Raw genomic sequence first — 17,948 nt, forward strand, 5'->3', positions numbered from 1 at the left:
GCATGTCGCTCAGAGTTCAGGAGAGATCATCCTGGCCTGGCTTCAGTGGAGACTCCACCTGTCTCCTGATTGGTTCCCGCCCATCTGGTACTCCCGCCAGTATAAATGGGTCACGTCACTTGTCTCCGATATCGTGGCCAATAAGAGCTCGGACGAGTCTTCGCCGCCACCTTGGGGCAGCGTGACTATCACGTCAGAATCTGGAAGGTTCTAGCAGGTGTTGTTAGTTCATAATACTTCAGTGACCAGCAGTGGTTGACAAGTTGGTGGACAGAAGCGTAGGGGTGAAGACAGAGGCACAACAGGCTTCCTTACTTACACCGCCCGTCTTGCACCTTCGTAACACCTAAGAAGAAGTTCCTCCTTTGTTTAAGAATACTCAACATTTCGACTTAAATGGCATTAGGAACTTGTATTTATATGCTGATTTATGAGTTTTTTTTAACAGAGGGGTTAACCTATTTCCATTAAAGTCTATTACTCATTCCAAATTAACCCTCGTTATTCAGCTTCTCCCCATTCCACCCTACCCTTAACATTCTTACCCATTACACATGTTGAATCTCTTCCAACCCACAAGTCTACATTCATTTCTCCTTCCTATTTCCATCTTACATTTACCATTCCCGTTTCACTCTCATTCAGCCCGTCCTCCATTCAATTCTTTCCATTCACTCTGCCTATTCAACAGTTCACCCGCCCATTACATTCTACATCATATTCTATTCACTATCCATTCCACTCCTTGTGTATTCCACCCGCTCTTTCATCCCTTTTGATGACCGTCTCGCCCCTTACACAATTCCATCCCCCATCCATAAGATAACACAGGCTAGACAGTATTCCGGACAGTTGCGTTATATCAGTTTATTCTCCATAATGTTAACATTAGTCACGGTACGCACATGTAAACTATTCCATTTTAGAATATTATTATTTATTATTATGTGTATTATGACACACAATCACACTAACGTGATGCATCAAATGAACAAATCCACAAGGGCCGTGACGAGGATTCGAACCTGCGTCCGGGAGCATCCCAGACACTACCTTCATCGACTGAGCTACGACAGGGTTAAAAAGGTTTCAACACTTTTTACCCTGTCGTAGCTCCGTCGATTAAGGCAGTGTCTGGGATGCTCCCGTACGCAGGTTCGAATCCTCGTCACGGCCCTTGTGGATTTGTTCATTTTGTGTGTATTATGTATTCGATGTATTAAGTTACACATACACTCTGGTGCTCCATTACAAAATAATCTACATAAATAAGAATAAATGTTGTAGTATTTTTGTAATATATATTTGATAAGGTCACAGTATTTACAGACTTTTTTGATTTACGGTGTTTTGATGTTTAAATGTTTTCAGTTTTGATGTATGTTAGACAGTGGGGTGGTTTAGTTTAGGATATTGTGCTTTACTGTATTTTACTACGTTGTATTTTAAGATACCGTTCTTTTTTGTGATTTAAAACAGTGTTTTGTTGTATTTTAAGATATTGAATAGTGTAGTATTCTGTGATATTGCATTTTGATTATTTATTTGAGGCCTGGTCAGAGACCGGGCCGCGGGGATCTTGACCCCCGAAATCAGCGCAAGGTAACCGCAAGGTAAGGTTACCTGTTGTCTATCATATATTTAAGCTATACTCTAATGTATTTCAGAATATTGTACATCCGTATATTTCAAGATACATGTTTTGAAGGATATTGTATTTTTAGTACATTTAAATATGTATTTAATTTTCAAGTAGTTCATAATACCTACTGAGAAGCACCTTCCAGCCACTATTCAGTTCAGCAGTATTCCAGGTGAACTGAATAGTGCAGACCTGGAGTATCTGATCAATATGTGACCAGTTTGGTGGGTGTTATTGGCCTCTTGGGGCTCCTTACATTATCAAGAGCACGAGGGAAGAGGCACAGGGCGAGACGATGTGAAATAGGAACACTTGGAGAAAAATAAATATGCATGAAGGATGAGGACAAATAGGAGTGGGAGAGGAGAATTAAAGACTGGGAAGAATAGGCTGGATAAGTAGAAGAGGAAGAAAAGTGTAGACAATAGGGATAAGCGAGTGTTTACATAACACAGGGAGGAAGAGTAGGAGGAAAAGGAGAGGAATATTGTTTTCCTCCTACTCTTATATAGTAGAATATAGGAGGACAAGGAGGAAGGATAAGGCTGTACCCTGAAGTCAATGCCGACGGTGGAGATGAATGAGCCGCTGAGAAAGGTGCCGTCCTTGAACCTAGTGAGGAGACAGGTCTTGCCCACACACGAGTCCCCGATCAACATCACCTGCGAGAGAAAACGGGAAGCTGAGGGTCAGTGCCTACACCTCTGGGGGATTATATATGGTTCACTGAGGAAACAGGTGTTGGTAAATGTTTCTAAAGGCTTTATTGCAACACAGATACAGTCGTTAATGATTAGTCATGTATTACCGTGCGTATTTGTATACATATATACATGCAGCGAGATGCTCAGATAATCGAATTTTCGAGTCTTAAACATATTAGGCAATGTAAGGAGTGGATTTATGGGATTATCTTTGAAGATATCTATGTGCAGAGTGCTGTATTGCTTAACTTTCTTAGTGTGTGTGTGTACGTGTGTGCGTGCGTGTGTGTACGTGTGTATGCACGTGTGTGTGTGTGTACGTGTGTGCGTGCGTGTGTGTGTGTACGTGTGTATGCACGTGTGTGTGTGTGTACGTGTGTGTACGTGTGTATGCACGTGTGTGTGTGTGTGTGTGTGTACGTGTGTGCGTGCGTGTGTGCAGAAATACCACAAAGCACGTAACTTTCCATTGCAAGAATAACCACATAATTGATTTTTTCTGTGGTTATTCTTGCATACATTCGCACATGCAAAAAACAGACGTACACGTAAAATGTCATGCGTGAGATCATTAATTATATTATCACTTACGGCTACGTTAATATACAGGACACAACCATCCAACCACAGGGCCTTCACCTACCCAACCACCCAAACACAGGGCCTTCACCTACCCAACCACCCAAACACAGGGCCTTCACCTACCCAACCACCCAAACACAGGGCCTTCACCTACCCAACCACCCAAACACAGGGCCTTCACCTACCCAACCACCCAAACACAGGGCCTTCACCTACCCCAACCACCCAAACACAGGGCCTTCACCTACCCAACCACCCAAACACAGGGCCTTCACCTACCCAACCACCCAAACACAGGGCCTTCACCTACCCCAACCACCCAAACACAGGGCCTTCACCTACCCAACCACCCAAACACAGGGCCTTCACCTACCCAACCACCCAAACACAGGACCTTCACCTACCCAACCACCCAAACACAGGGCCTTCAACACCGTTTTAATAACCGAGAATAAACATCACTAGCAATAAACGCATAACTACAACATAGCGGGTCTCTTGTATCAAACACCTGAGGCTGACTCATAGAGGAAATATCACTAAAGCACTAACAAATTCCGCTTCTAAATCAAAACCCCTGAAAACTCCATCTCTAATTCAAAGCACCTGAAAATAAAACGTCATTATCACCTGTCCGAAATTTGACGGCTTCTCAGAATATTTGGGTATATTTAGTACATATGGTACACAAGTTAGACAGGGAAAAGTCACTTTAGGTAACCTAAATTTAAGTTCCTTTGGTTAATCTCGAGAATATAAAAAACTAAAAAAATTGGGGCTTTTGTGTGTGTTAAAATGTGTTTAATACATGAAACCACTCGGATTTTTTCTTTCCCTGTCATTAAATTCTTAGAACACACGAACGCACGCACGCACACGCACGCACGCACACGCACGCACGCACACGCACGCACGCGCACGCACGCACACGCACGCACACACACACACACACACACACGCACGCACACACACACACACACACACATACACACACACACACACACACACACACACACACACACACACACACACATGCAGATGGCCTGTAGGTCCCGTCTGATCGTCATGGGGGGACTTTAATCTCAGTACCACACAAGAGACTAGTGCAAACGCTGGAGTGAAAGGGAAGGTACGTCATTGGATAAGGGAGTACCTAAGTAACAGAAGACAGCGAGTCACTGTGAGGGGTGAGGTCTCAGATTGGCGAAGCATCACAGTGGAGTCCCGCAGGGTTCAGTCCTTGGACCTATACTGTTTTGATATATGTAAATGATCTCCCAGAGGGTAACGACTCGTTTCTCTCATTGTTTGAAGATGATGAAAAAATTATGAGGATTAAGACAGAGGAAGATAACATAAGGCTAGAAGATGACCTAAAGAAGCTGAACAAATGGTCTAACAAATGGCTACTAAAGTTTAATCCGTGTAAATGTAAAGTAATGAAACTAGGCGGAGGAAACAGGAGGCCAGACACAGGATACAGAATGGGAGATGAAGTCTTTCATGAAACGGACAGAGAGAAAGATCTAGGAGTTGACATCACAGCAAACCTGTCTCCTGAAGCCCACATAAAAAGAATAATAATTGCTGGCTAACATCAGAACAGCGTTCAGAAACCTGTGTAAGGAATCATTCAGAACCTTGTATACCACATATGTAAGACCAATCCTGGAGTATGCGGCCCCAGCATGGAGCCCGTACCTTGTCAAGCACAAGACGAAGCTGGAAAAAGTTCATAGGTATGCCACTAGACTAGTCCCAGAACTGAGAGATATGAGTTACGAGGAAAGGCTGCGTGAAATGCACCTCATGACACTGGAAGACAGAAGAGTAAGGGGAGACATGATCACTACCAACAAAATTCTCAGAGGAATTAACAGGGATAGTCAAGCATAAACAGTTTAACACTGGTGGTACGCGAACAAAGGGGCACAGGTGGAAACTGAGTACCCACATGAGCCACAGAGACGTTACAAAAAACTTTTTCAGTGTCAGAGTAGTTAACAGATGGAATGCATTAGGCAGTGATGTGGTGGAGGCTGACTCCATACACAGTTTCAAATGTAGATATGATAGAGCCCAATAGGCTCAGGAATCTGTACACCAGTTGATTGACAGTTGAGAGACAGGACAAAGAGCCAGAGCTCAACCCTCGCAAACACAACTAGGTGAGTACACACGCACACACACACATACACACTGTGTGTGCTGGGGCATGACGGCTGAGTGGTTAGCGCTCGGGTTTCGTAATCCTAGAGTCTGGGGATCGATCCCCGGCGATGGCGGAAACAATTGGGCCAGAGTTTTTCACCCCTGGTGTCCCTGTTCACCTAACAGTAAATAGGTACCTGGGAGTTCGACAGCTGCTACAGTCTGCTTCCTGGGTGTGTGCGTGTGTGTGTGTGTGTTAGAAATATATTTATTAGATATAATAGAGGAAAAATAGATTGGCTAGAAAGGCGGGACCCAAGAGCTAATAGCTCGATTCTGCAGACACAAATAGTAACACACACACACACACACACACACACACACACACACACACACACACACACACACACACACACACACACACACACACACACACACACACACATTTTGAACGGTGTCAACATTTTGAACGGTGTCAACATTTTGAACGGTGTCAACATTTTGAACGGTGTCAACATTTTGAACGGTGTCAACATTTTGAACGGTGTCAACATTTTGAACGGTGTCAACATTTTGAACGGTGTCAACATTTTGAACGGTGTCAACATTTTGAACGGTGTGTCCCGTCACCGGGAGCAAGGAGCCACTCAGATGTAAACATTCAACATGCAGTTTTAATTACGAGGAAACATTAAAACATTTCAAATTGCTGTAAAAATCAATGTATGTACTCACGCTGAAATTTAATTTAATATACAGTTTATTAACCAAATCATATTAGCCAAAAATTATTAGATGTTTACCACGTTACGCGGTAATTGGTTCCACAAATCAACAACCCCGCTACCGAACCAGTATTTACCCAGGTCTTTCCTAAATCTAAACTAATCCAGTTCCGCTGGATCTAAGAACTTGCCAAGTTCTAGATGTTTCAAGTTTTCCTACACAAGTTACAGATGGTTTTATTAGGACATAAAACATCACGTGATATATGTAAATATCATCATCAAATTAGCATTCTCATAAATATTAAATATGAAAATTATCAAAATAAAATATTTTTGCCGTTATAAAAAACATTAGTTCGTTATAGACGGGGTAAATGCGTCATACGTCAAGATTTGTAAGGCAAATCAAAAAGCAATTTGTAAAGCAATTTCAGAAGTATAAATTTTATGAAAAACCCATTTTGGGTTTATTAGTGGACCCCATACCCATCCAGTGGGTGGTAGTGGACCCCATACTCATACAGTGGGTGATAATGGACCCCATACTCATCCAGTGGGTGATAATGGACCCCATACCCACCCAGTGGGTGATAGTGGACCCCATAACTATCCAGAGGGTGGTAGTGGACCCCCATACCCATCCTGAGGGTGATAGTGGACCCCATACCCATCCAGGGGGTGGTAGTGGACCCCCCATACCCATCCAGAGGGTGGTAGTGGACCCCTTACCCATCCAGAGGGTGGTAGTGGACCCCTTACCCATCCAGAGGGTGGTAGTGGACCCCTTACCCATCCAGAGGTTGGTAGTGGACCCCATACCCATCCAGAGGGTGGTAGTGGACCCCATACCCATCCAGAGGGTGGTAGTGGACCCCATACCCATCCAGAGGGTGGTAGTGGACCCCATACCCATCCAGAGGGTGGTAGTGGACCCCATACCCAACCAGAGGGTGGTAGTGGACTCCATACCCATCCAGAGGGTGGTGGTGGACCCCATACCCATCCAGTGGGTGGTGGTGGACCCCATACCCATCCAGTGGGTGGTACTGGACCCCCATACCCATCCAGTGGGTGGTGGTGGACCCCATACCCATCCAGTGGGTGGTGGTGGACCCCATACCCATCCAGTGGGTGGTGGTGGACCCCATACCCATCCAGTGGGTGGTAGTGGACCCCATACTCATACAGTGGGTGTTAATGGACCCCATACTCATCCAGTGGGTGATAATGGACCCCATACCCACCCAGCGGGTGATAGTGGACCCCATAACTATCCAGGGGGTGGTAGTGGACCCCCATACCCATCCTGAGGGTGATTGTGGACCCCATACCCATCCAGGGGGTGGTAGTGGACCCCATACCCATCCAGGGGGTGGTAGTGGACCCCCCATACCCATCCAGAGGGTGGTAGTGGACCCCTTACCCATCCAGAGGGTGGTAGTGGACCCCTTACCCATCCAGAGGGTGGTAGTGGACCCCTTACCCATCCAGAGGGTGGTAGTGGACCCCATACCCATCCAGAGGGTGGTAGTGGACCCCATACCCATCCAGAGGGTGGTAGTGGACCCCATACCCATCCAGAGGGTGGTAGTGGACCCCATACCCAACCAGAGGGTGGTAGTGGACTCCATACCCATCCAGAGGGTGGTGGTGGACCCCATACCCATCCAGTGGGTGGTGGTGGACCCCATACCCATCCAGTGGGTGGTAGTGGACCCCCATACCCATCCAGTGGGTGGTGGTGGACCCCATACCCATCCAGTGGGTGGTGGTGGACCCCATACCCATCCAGTGGGTGGTGGTGGACCCCATACCCATCCAGTGGGTGGTAGTGGACCCCCATACCCATCCAGTGGGTGGTGGTGGACCCCATACCCATCCAGAGGGTGGTAGTGGACCCCATACCCATCCAGAGGGTGGTAGTGGACCCCATACCCATGCAGAGGGTGGTAGTGGACCCCATACCCAACCAGAGGGTGGTAGTGGACTCCATACCCATCCAGAGGGTGGTGGTGGACCCCATACCCATCCAGTGGGTGGTGGTGGAGGACCCCATACCCATCCAGTGGGTGGTAGTGGACCCCCATACCCATCCAGTGGGTGGTGGTGGACCCCATACCCATCCAGTTGGTGGTGGTGGACCCCATACCCATCCAGTGGGTGGTAGTGGACCCCATACCCATCCAGTGGGTGGTAGTGGACCCCATACCCATCCAGTGGGTGGTAGTGGACCCCCATACCCATCCAGTGGGTGGTAGTGGACCCCATACCCATCCAGTGGGAGGTAGTGGACCCCCATACCTATCCAGTGGGTGGTAGTGGACCCCATACCCATCCAGTGGGTGGTAGTGGACCCCATACCCATCCAGTGGGTGGTAGTGGACCCCCATACCCATCCAGTGGGTGGTAGTGGACCCCATACCCATCCAGTGGGAGGTAGTGGACCCCCATACCTATCCAGTGGGTGGTAGTGGACCCCATACCCATCCAGTGGGTGGTAGTGGACCCCATACCCATCCAGTGGGTGGTAGTGGACCCCATACCCATCCAGTGGGTGGTAGTGGACCCCATACCCATCCAGTGGGTGGTAGTGGACCCCATACCCATCCAGTGGGTGGTAGTGGACCCCATACCCATCCAGTGGGAGGTAGTGGACCCCCATACCTATCCAGTGGGTGGTAGTGGACCCCATACCCATCCAGTGGGTGGTAGTGGACCCCATACCCATCCAGTGGGTGGTAGTGGACCCCATACCCATCCAGTGGGTGGTAGTGGACCCCATACCCATCCAGTGGGTGGTAGTGGACCCCATACCCATCCAGTGGGTGGTAGTGGACCCCATACCCATCCAGTGGGTGGTAGTGGACCCCATACCCATCCAGTGGGTGGTAGTGGACCCCATACCCATCCAGTGGGTGGTAGTGGACCCCATACCCATCCAGTGGGAGGTAGTGGACCCCCATACCTATCCAGTGGGTGGTAGTGGACCCCATACCCATCCAGTGGGTGGTAGTGGACCCCATACCCATCCAGTGGGTGGTAGTGGACCCCATACCCATCCAGTGGGTGGTAGTGGACCCCATACCCATCCAGTGGGTGGTAGTGGACCCCATACCCATCCAGTGGGTGGTAGTGGACCCCATACCCATCCAGTGGGAGGTAGTGGACCCCCATACCCATCCAGTGGGTGGTAGTGGACCCCATACCCATCCAGTGGGTGGTAGTGGACCCCATACCCATCCAGTGGGTGGTAGTGGACCCCATACCCATCCAGTGGGAGGTAGTGGACCCCCATACCCATCCAGTGGGTGGTAGTGGACCCCATACCCATCCAGTGGGTGGTAGTGGACCCCATACCCATCCAGTGGGTGGTAGTGGACCCCATACCCATCCAGTGGGTGGTAGTGGACCCCCATACCCATCTAGTGAGTGGCAGCTTACAGTATCTTCCTCTAGGTATGATGTTCACTATCATCAATGCACCTAGGGATGTAATTTTTATTATTATTATTTTCTACCACAGACGTGGCCACACATTAACAATGCTAATCTGCATATATACATTTTCTTCTGTCCTCCATAGACAGGGTTAGAGATCAGTTAAAAATATAGTTCAGGGATTTATTGAACAATCAACGACAGAAGGTGATTCGGTGCTTTTAAAATGCTAAGCTAACCTACATACGTAAATACATAGATACACAGATTTACGTGTGCCCTTAATCACGTATACTCATCAAACGACATATTTCCGACATTGATGAATCCTCGGCTGGATTGTTATGATGTGTTCAACTTAACTATATTGGAGAATAACAATTATTTCTGTATTTTTTCATCGTACAATAAAAGGCACCGACTAACGTAACTAACAATACCACACTAACGTAACTAACAGTACAACACCGACTAACGTAACTAATAGTAGAGGCAGTCTACCTACATACTACCTTCATCATTGTAACCATCTACCATACACACTATCTTCATCACTGTCACCATCTTCCTTACACACTATCTTCCATACACACTACCTTCATCAGTAGGAATCATCACAACTATTACTGTCTTAGCTGCACACCTTCCCTCTCCTTCGCCACCTGCCCTACACTTCACCACATTGCTTGCCCATCATTACCTTAAATCTCCTCAATCCCCTTATCTACCTTTCAACTCCTTCCCTATTCTTCATCCTCCCTGCCCATTACCATCCATGATGACATATGATTTTGATGATTTTGAATCATCATGATTTTGATTGTAATGATTCAATCCCTGTGGAAATAAACGAGGCAACTAGACTAGACAAGATGAGGCGAGTTATATGCCACTACATGCAGTCGCGTGGCTGAATATTTATGGAATATAGAAATCTTTAGGGGTTCGAACCAGCGTCGTGGGTCACCCCAGACGCGCACCCGTGAACCAGGATGTGCTAAAAGTTCCACAACGTGGTTTCCGCCTCAACTTTCTAACTCTCGTACATATTACATGCTTGTGTATTTACTAAATACATTAATAATGCATGGATTTGATACCGAAAAAGGGCATGATAGGGTTGTGTGGACTCCGGAATCAACATTGCATTTCAACATTGCATCATGTCAGTGACGTTATTGATGTATGGGCAGGAAAGTGTGTATATGTTTCGTTTTAGTGTAGGAGTCCATCAAGGCATAATCTAAAGGCGTGCGTGAACAAGAGGCAGGTGTACATTAACAAGAGGCAGGTGTGCACGTCAACAAGAGGCAGGTGTACATTAACAAGAGGCAGGTGTACATTAACAAGAGGCAGGTGTGCACGTCAACAAGAGGCAGGTGTGCACGTCAACAAGAGGCAGGTGTGCACGTCAACAAGAGGCAGTAAGAGCACTCACCTTGAAGGTGTGGGCGCACGTCTCGTACTGGGAGATCCTACGGATGCTGTGTCGCCGCCAGTCGCCGTCCTGGTCGCGGAATTGAACATAGGCACCGCTGGTCCTCGCTGGCCGCCTCTCCACGCGCGGTTTGTCGTCGGCATCTCTGCCGCTGAAGCTTCTCACCCTCGCTAGTCCATTAGCGAGGCTTCTCCTGAAGGCGATGGAATTGAAACCACTGTTCGGGCTGCCTACAGCTGGCTGTTCTTCGTCATCCGGTCGTTCGTGGATCTTCAATCTAGGAGGCTTCTTTGGGCCCTGTCGTTCGTTGTTGTTAGAGACGTCGTTAGTCTTTTCCGGAACGTCGAAGATCACCGAGTATCTCTTCGGTTGGTGGTCTTTGTTCCCTACGCGGAGAGACTTGGCTCTCCTGAGGTCGACTCGACGAGGAATATCAGAGTTCGAGTTGATGGTGATAACTCCGTTTTGGGAGACCATTTGCGGCCGCACGATGCGGTTGTTGGTGCTCCCTAGCTGGAGCTCTGATTGGCTGCGGGCATAACGCCGATCGCTATGGGTGGTGACGTTTTTCCCGCCAACCGACTTGGGTAGATTGCTGCTCTCAATGTTCATTGTGGACAGTGTGTGTGTGTTAGTGTATGTGTTTGTGTGCGTACGTGTTTTATATGTATGTGCTTGTATGTATATATGTGTGTAATGTTTTTGTATATGAATGTATGTATGTGTGTGTGTGAGGGGAGGGGGGGGGGAGGTTCACTGGGAAAAGAGAATGGCAATAGGTGTTATTAACGTGTGTGTGTGTATGCGAGCAGTATAGAGGAGAGGGCGGAGGACGTGTATGTGTGTATTATCACCATTGAGAGCTCGCCAAGAGAGGCCATATGGCCACACACACTCAACGCAGACAAAGATGGAAACACCAGAAACTGGGTGTTTGTGTCTTCGGGATGAGGGAGAGAAGTGAGAGACAAAAAACCAGTTAATCTAACATGTCTCACTTATTTTTCTCAAACACTTTAAAACCTCAGGGCATAATGTCTCATCCACTGATCGATCCATTCCTCAGAGGGTAGTCACGCTGAGAAAATATGCAAATATTTCCCTCTTCATTTAATAATGTTACAATATCTCACGGCGTTTAAATCAGCTGGAAAAAATAACACATGTTTAGCACACAAAAGTATTATCTGGTGTGTTTGTCAGAGGGTAAACACACTGTGTGTTCTCGCCAACAAATCTTTTTGTTGACAGGACGTGTTTAAGAGGTCCCTAGCGTGTCACATTGGTGGTGGTGGTGGTGGTAGTGTTGGTGCAGCAGCCAGTGTGGTGGTAGTTGTGGTGGTGGTGCCGGTGGTGGTGGTGGTGCCTCTCGTTTTCACAATTGAACTCCCGTCAAATTTGAAGTGGTGTTAGCCTAACCAGAAGCGTTCAGACTGAGGCAACTTACCCGACCAATGGAAACCGATGTTCACTATAGTCCAAAAAAATTAAAAAAAAGTCAGTATTCCGGGGATTTTAAACTTGGTTAAATCACCAGAAATTTGACGTTACTATCGACAGCGTCGAAAAGGCAGTGTACTGCACCTTATTTATGGGGGGGGGGGCTACTTTCTGACCTCATAAGTCTTTGGGGCTACTTTCTACCGCCATACTTTAGGTAGGTAGTTTCTACCGCCATACTTTAGGAAGGTACTTTCTACCGCCATAATTTAGGGAGGTACTTTCTTTCGCTTTAAAGCTTTAGCAATAAGTTACACTGTTAATACGGTGGTCCGCCATCCACACGCGTGTCCTTCACTCAATGATTCAGTGGTGGACGTTGTAATACTCGGGGACTCAGACTTGGTATATATAATCCGCTGATGTGATGATGTGTAAGTCTTGGACGGAACACTGGTCAACAACTGTTTGTGTTTTTCTCATATTAATTTGGAAAAATAAGGATGGTACAGTTTTGTTCTATTATATACTGAGAGAGAGAGAGAGAGAGAGAGGGGGGGGGGGGGGAGATAGGGGGAAAGAGAGATAAGCCGTTTTCAGGAATATAGACAATATACGCTAGGGAAAATTTTCATTTCCCTGGACAGAAGGAAAATAGGGGAACCAAAACAACTTACACACGACCCCCCCCCCCCTTGACCCCCTCCTCGTCCCCCTCCTCGTCCCCCTCCTCGTCCCCCTCCTCGTCCCCTCTCCACTTCCTCCCTCCACGTTCCCCCTCCTCGTCCCTCCCCCCCTCAAAGAGGTATTAAATATCCCAAGGCTAAAAGATAGACGAAAAAGAGGCGATATAAGCACTACGTACAGTCGAGAACAGGCAAGAACAGGCAAGAACAGGCAAGAACAGGCAAGAACAGGCAAGAACAGGCAAGGATAGACACAAGTGGCAAAGAGGAATTCTTGCAACCTGCAGTTTCAAGAGGAGGTCATACAGTCAGGCGAAAGATCCAAAGGAGCCGAAAATATATTGGAGACAGAGTGGTAGACTGTTGGAGTAAGTTAAGTGAGAAGGTGGTGGAGGCCAAAACCGTCTGTAGTTTCAATTCGTTATACGATAAAGAGTACTGGGAAGACGGGACACCATGAACATAGCTTTCATCCTGTAAGCGCGCGCGCGCACACAGCTATGGACATGGAAGCTGAGTGGACAGCGCTCTGGACTCCTAATCCTAGAGTTCGGGTTCGGTCCCCGGTGATGGCAGAAACAAAATGGGCAGAGTTTCTTTCACGCTGATGCCCCTGTTACTTTGCAGTAAATAGGTACCTGGGAGTTAGACAGCTGTTGCGGGCTGCTTCCTGGGTGTTTGCGTGTGGAAAAAATTAGTAGTTAGTAACAGTTGATTGATTGACAGTTGAGAGGCGGGCGGAAAGAGCAGAGCTCAACCTCCGCATGCACAACTAGGTGAATACACACCAGAACTGCCTTCAGGAACCTGTGCAAGGAATCATTCGGAACCTTGTATATAACATATGTAAGACCAATCCTGGAGTATGCGGCCCCAGAATGGAGCCCGTACCTTGTCAAGCACAAGACGAAGCTGGAAAAAGTTCAAGGGTATGTCACTAGGTTAGTCCCAGAACTAAGAGGCATGAGTTACGAGGACAGGTTGCGTGAGATGCACCTCACGACACTGGAAGACAGACTAGTAAGGGAAGCCATGATCACTACCTACAAAATTCTCAGAGGAATTGACAGGGTAGATAAAGATAAATTGTTTAACACTAGTGGAACGCGAACAAGGGGACACAGGTGGAGACTGAGTACCCAAATGAGCCACAGGGACGTTAGTTTTTTCAGTGTCAGAGTAGTTAACATATGGAATGCACTAGGAAGTGATGTGGTGGAGGCTGACTCCATACACAGTTTCAAATGTAGATATGATAGAGCCCAGTAGGCTCAGGAACTTGTACATCAGTTGAGTGACAGTTGAGAGGCGGGACCAAAGTGCCAGAGCTCAACCCCCGCAAGCACAACTAGGTGAGTACACAGTCCCAAGCACCCCTGGAGATAATGCTCTTATCAGCGTCACGAATCTAATCCTCTTTGAAGATTTTATGGATTAAGTTTATCACTTGAAAGAGCGCCGTAAGTGCTCTCTCTGGGTCGCTTTCTTTACCTCATGTCTCTCACTTTTACCCTCCCTACATGGGTCCACATGGCCTGCCTCATACGCCCAACATGGGTCCACATGGCCTGCCTCACACTCCCAACATGGGTCCACATGGCCTGCCTCACACTCCCAACATGGGTCCACATGGCCTGCCTCACACTCCCAACATGGGTCCACATGGCCTGCCTCACACTCCCAACATGGGTCCACATGGCCTGCCTCACACTCCCAACATGGGTCCACATGGCCTGCCTCACACTCCCAACATGGGTCCACATGACCTGCCTCACACGCCCTACATGGGTCCACATGGCCTGCCTCACACTCCCTACATGGGTCCACATGGCCTGCCTCACACGCCCTACATGGGTCCACAGGGCCTGCCTCACTCCCTACATGGGTCCACATGGCCTGCCTCACACTCCCTACATGGGTCCACATGGCCTGCCTCACACTCCCAACATGGGTCCACATGGCCTGCCTCACACTCCCTACATGGGTCCACATGGCCTGCCTCACACTCCCTACATGGGTCCACATGGCCTGCCTCACTCCCTACATGGGTCCACATGGCCTGCCTCACACTCCCAACATGGGTCCACATGACCTGCCTCACACGCCCTACATGGGTCCACATGGCCTGCCTCACACTCCCTACATGGGTCCACATGGCCTGCCTCACACTCCCTACATGGGTCCACATGGCCTGCCTCACACGCCCAACATGGGTCCACATGGCCTGCCTCACTCCCTACATACCTTCTGTTATACACAATTAGTGTTACAAGTTAATGTATACATGTATGCATACATGTGTGTGTATATATATATATATATACATATATATATATATATATATATATATATATATATATATATATATATATATATATATATATATATATATATATATATCCCGGATGATTGTCACTGGCACCAAAGGTTAACAACTGGTATAGATTTAGCACCTTTGTGTGGCTTCGTTGAAATCACGTGCCTGGGTTAGCTTTTGTATTTGTTCAACTTGTTTATTGCCTGCCAACACTGGGGTCTTAACAGCCTGGTTGACCAGACCACCAACCAGAAGGGCCGGTCAGAGACTGTGACCGCACCCGCAAGCATCAACAGGTACGCAACAGGTAAATGACTGCAGGCCCGAATGTTGTTGTTAAAGATTTGCTAACCTGGAACAAAAAGTTCCAAGCAGCACGGGCTACGGTGAGCCCGTAGGATGCAGACCCGAAGCATCCTGGTACTAGGGTACAGGTATTGACCTTCTCTCAGACCCGTAAGGTCAGACGTTTATTATTTTTAAGGTCACGGGTCGGAAATGTCGGAAATTGGTTGGGCGAGAAATTTTTCTGTTTCCTCCTCTCAATATTCCGCCCCAGTGACGTCACGGCTTCCGGGATGTGGACGGTGTTATATTTAGTATTTGTTATTGACGTTTGAAGGTGTCCCCTGGGGGAGGGGTGTGTCCCCCCTGGGGGAGGGGTAGTGGGTCCCCTGGGGGGAGGGGGAGTGTCCCCCCTGGGGGGAGGGGGGAGTGTGTCCCCTGGGGGGCGGGGAAGCGTGTCCCCCTGGGGGCGGGGGGGGGGGGGAAGCGTGTCCTCCTGGGGGCGGGAGAGGGGGGGAAGCGTGTCCTCCTGGGGGCGGGGGAGGGGGGGAAGCGTGTCCTCCTGGGGGCGGGGGAGGGGGGAAGCGTGTCCTCCTGGGGGCGGGGGAGGGGGGGAAGCGTGTCCTCCTGGGGGCGGGGGAGGGGGGGAAGCGTGTCCTCCTGGGGGAGGGGGGGAAGCGTGTCCTCCTGGGGGCGGGGGATGGGGGAAGCGTGTCCTCCTGGGGGCGGGGGATGGGGGAAGCGTGTCCTCCTGGGGGCGGGGGGGGGGGAAAGCGTGTCCTCCTGGGGGCGGGGGAGGGGGGGGAAGCGTGTCCCCCGAGGGGGAGGGGGGGGAAGCGTGTCCCCCGAGGGGAGGGGGGAGCATGTCCCCCATGGGGGTGGGGGGGGAAGAGCGTGTCCCCTGGGGGCGGGGGAGGGGGGGGAAGCGTGTCCCCCATGGGGGTGGGGGGGGGAAGAGCGTGTCCCCCTGGGGGAGGGGAAGTGAGATGTCCTATACATGACAGCTTGGGACACCAATAACCTCTACAATGCAGCAAGAAGAATGACAGATTGGATAACTATAAACTTTCAAGAGATGCCACCTAATAATGGAACTGTTTAAGACACTATAACTCTCTAGAGGTGGAACACTGTTCTACACTAACAACCCCCACTCAAAACTGGAGAAATTGCTGACCTTGATAACTTGCAAAGGTCTTAAACTGCCCGAATCCATCCAGTGAAACATCTGAATCATTTGGACCACTTAGTTATTAAATCCGTATTCTCTAGAGTGCAGGCGAGAGTGATACATAATAATTTACATTAGGAAAATATTAGAGGGACTGGTTTTAAATCTGCACGCGGAAATAACACCACAATAGGACCAGGAGACATGGCAGGATGTGCAACATTGCCCCATTGAAAAGCAAAGGTGCAATAGGTACTCTGAGAGAGAGTTTTGTCAACATTAAGAGACCAAGACTTTTCAACACTGGAAACATAAAGGTCATAACTAGCCGACCTCTCCCGGTGCACAACTGACTCCTCCAACACTCTCCTGATCAACCAGGCTGTGACTCGTGTCAGACCGCGAGCAGCTGCGTCTAACATTCTCGTTGACCAGACCACCAACCAGGAAGGAGGCCTGGTCAGAGACTGGGCCACGGGGACACTGATCCTCGGAGCTATCAACAGGTAGGTAATGCATTTAGCGCGCTGCATTATGGGATTGCATTTCATCCGTTGCCAATAGAGAAGAATGGTGTCAACGCTCGTTAAGTAATAAAATTAAATTGGTTGTCGAATTGGTCAACTTGATGTGGACCATTAAACCAAAATGCTCAATTCAGGATTCTTATCAAGAAAGTATTATCACACTGTGTATATGTATTTACTATTTGTGCCTGCAGGATCGAGCTATTAGCTCTTGGACCCCGCCTTTCTAACCGTCGGTTGTGAATTGTACGGACTCCAGATTTATTTTCATTAATCATATCTGCTACATATATTTCTCTGTAACATACACTACGAGCCCCAGGATGCAGCTCGAAGCAGCTGTCTAACTCCAAGGTACCTATTTACTGCTAGGTAAACAGGTCCATCAGGCGAAAGAATATGTCCCATTTGTTTCTTCATCGACCAAGAATCGAACCCGGGCCCTTAGGACTATGACTCCACTATAGCAGGCAGTGTTTGTATGCGTCTGTTTTATTCACCTATTTGTGTCTGCAGGATCGAGCGTTGGCTCTTGGATCCCGCCCTTCTAGTCTTCAGTTGTTTAAAGCAGTGACGCCTGTCCTTCTTTATCATACTTAGTTGTAAAGTTGTGAATAGTGTTTGCTTCCACAACCTGCTCCTTTAGGTCATTTCAATTCCTCACTATTCTCACGCTAAAAGAAAACTTCCTAACATCTCTGTGACTCGTCTGAGTTTCCAGCTTCTACCCATGTCCCCTCTTGTTCTGTTGGTATTCCGTGTGAACATTTCGTCTATTTCCACTCTGTCAATCCCCCTAAGTATTTTGTATGCTGCTATCATATCTCCCCGCAACCTCC

At 48.4% G+C, this 17,948-nt stretch overlaps 2 protein-coding genes across 8 annotated transcripts in view; one reads left to right on the top strand and one right to left on the bottom strand.

Moving 5' to 3' along the window:
• LOC123770093 (ras-related protein Rab-8A) overlaps positions 1 to 17,948 on the bottom strand; it is a 90,791-nt gene that overhangs the window by 56,933 nt on the left and 15,910 nt on the right. For 5 of the 7 annotated variants that reach the window (XM_069301467.1, XM_069301468.1, XM_069301469.1 and 2 more), the window contains exons 2-3: positions 10,684 to 11,830; positions 2,194 to 2,304 (exon numbers count right to left, since the gene is read on the bottom strand). In XM_069301467.1, the coding sequence (XP_069157568.1) occupies positions 2,194 to 2,304; positions 10,684 to 11,295 (723 nt within the window). In that variant the 5' untranslated portion in view covers positions 11,296 to 11,830. The remainder of the gene's footprint in view (positions 1 to 2,193; positions 2,305 to 10,683; positions 11,831 to 17,948) is intronic. The other 2 variants (XM_069301470.1, XM_069301471.1) reach the window with 1 other exon arrangement.
• LOC123751413 (uncharacterized) lies at positions 14,363 to 17,352 on the top strand. The gene is made up of 2 exons (XM_045733505.2): positions 14,363 to 14,694; positions 17,304 to 17,352. The coding sequence occupies exons 1-2, from the start codon at positions 14,363 to 14,365 to the stop codon at positions 17,350 to 17,352; spliced, it is 381 nt and encodes a 126-aa protein (XP_045589461.2).

Source organism: Procambarus clarkii, chromosome 45 (genome assembly GCF_040958095.1).
Source record: "Procambarus clarkii isolate CNS0578487 chromosome 45, FALCON_Pclarkii_2.0, whole genome shotgun sequence".
In the NCBI taxonomy this organism is placed as follows: Eukaryota; Metazoa; Arthropoda; class Malacostraca; order Decapoda; family Cambaridae; genus Procambarus; species Procambarus clarkii.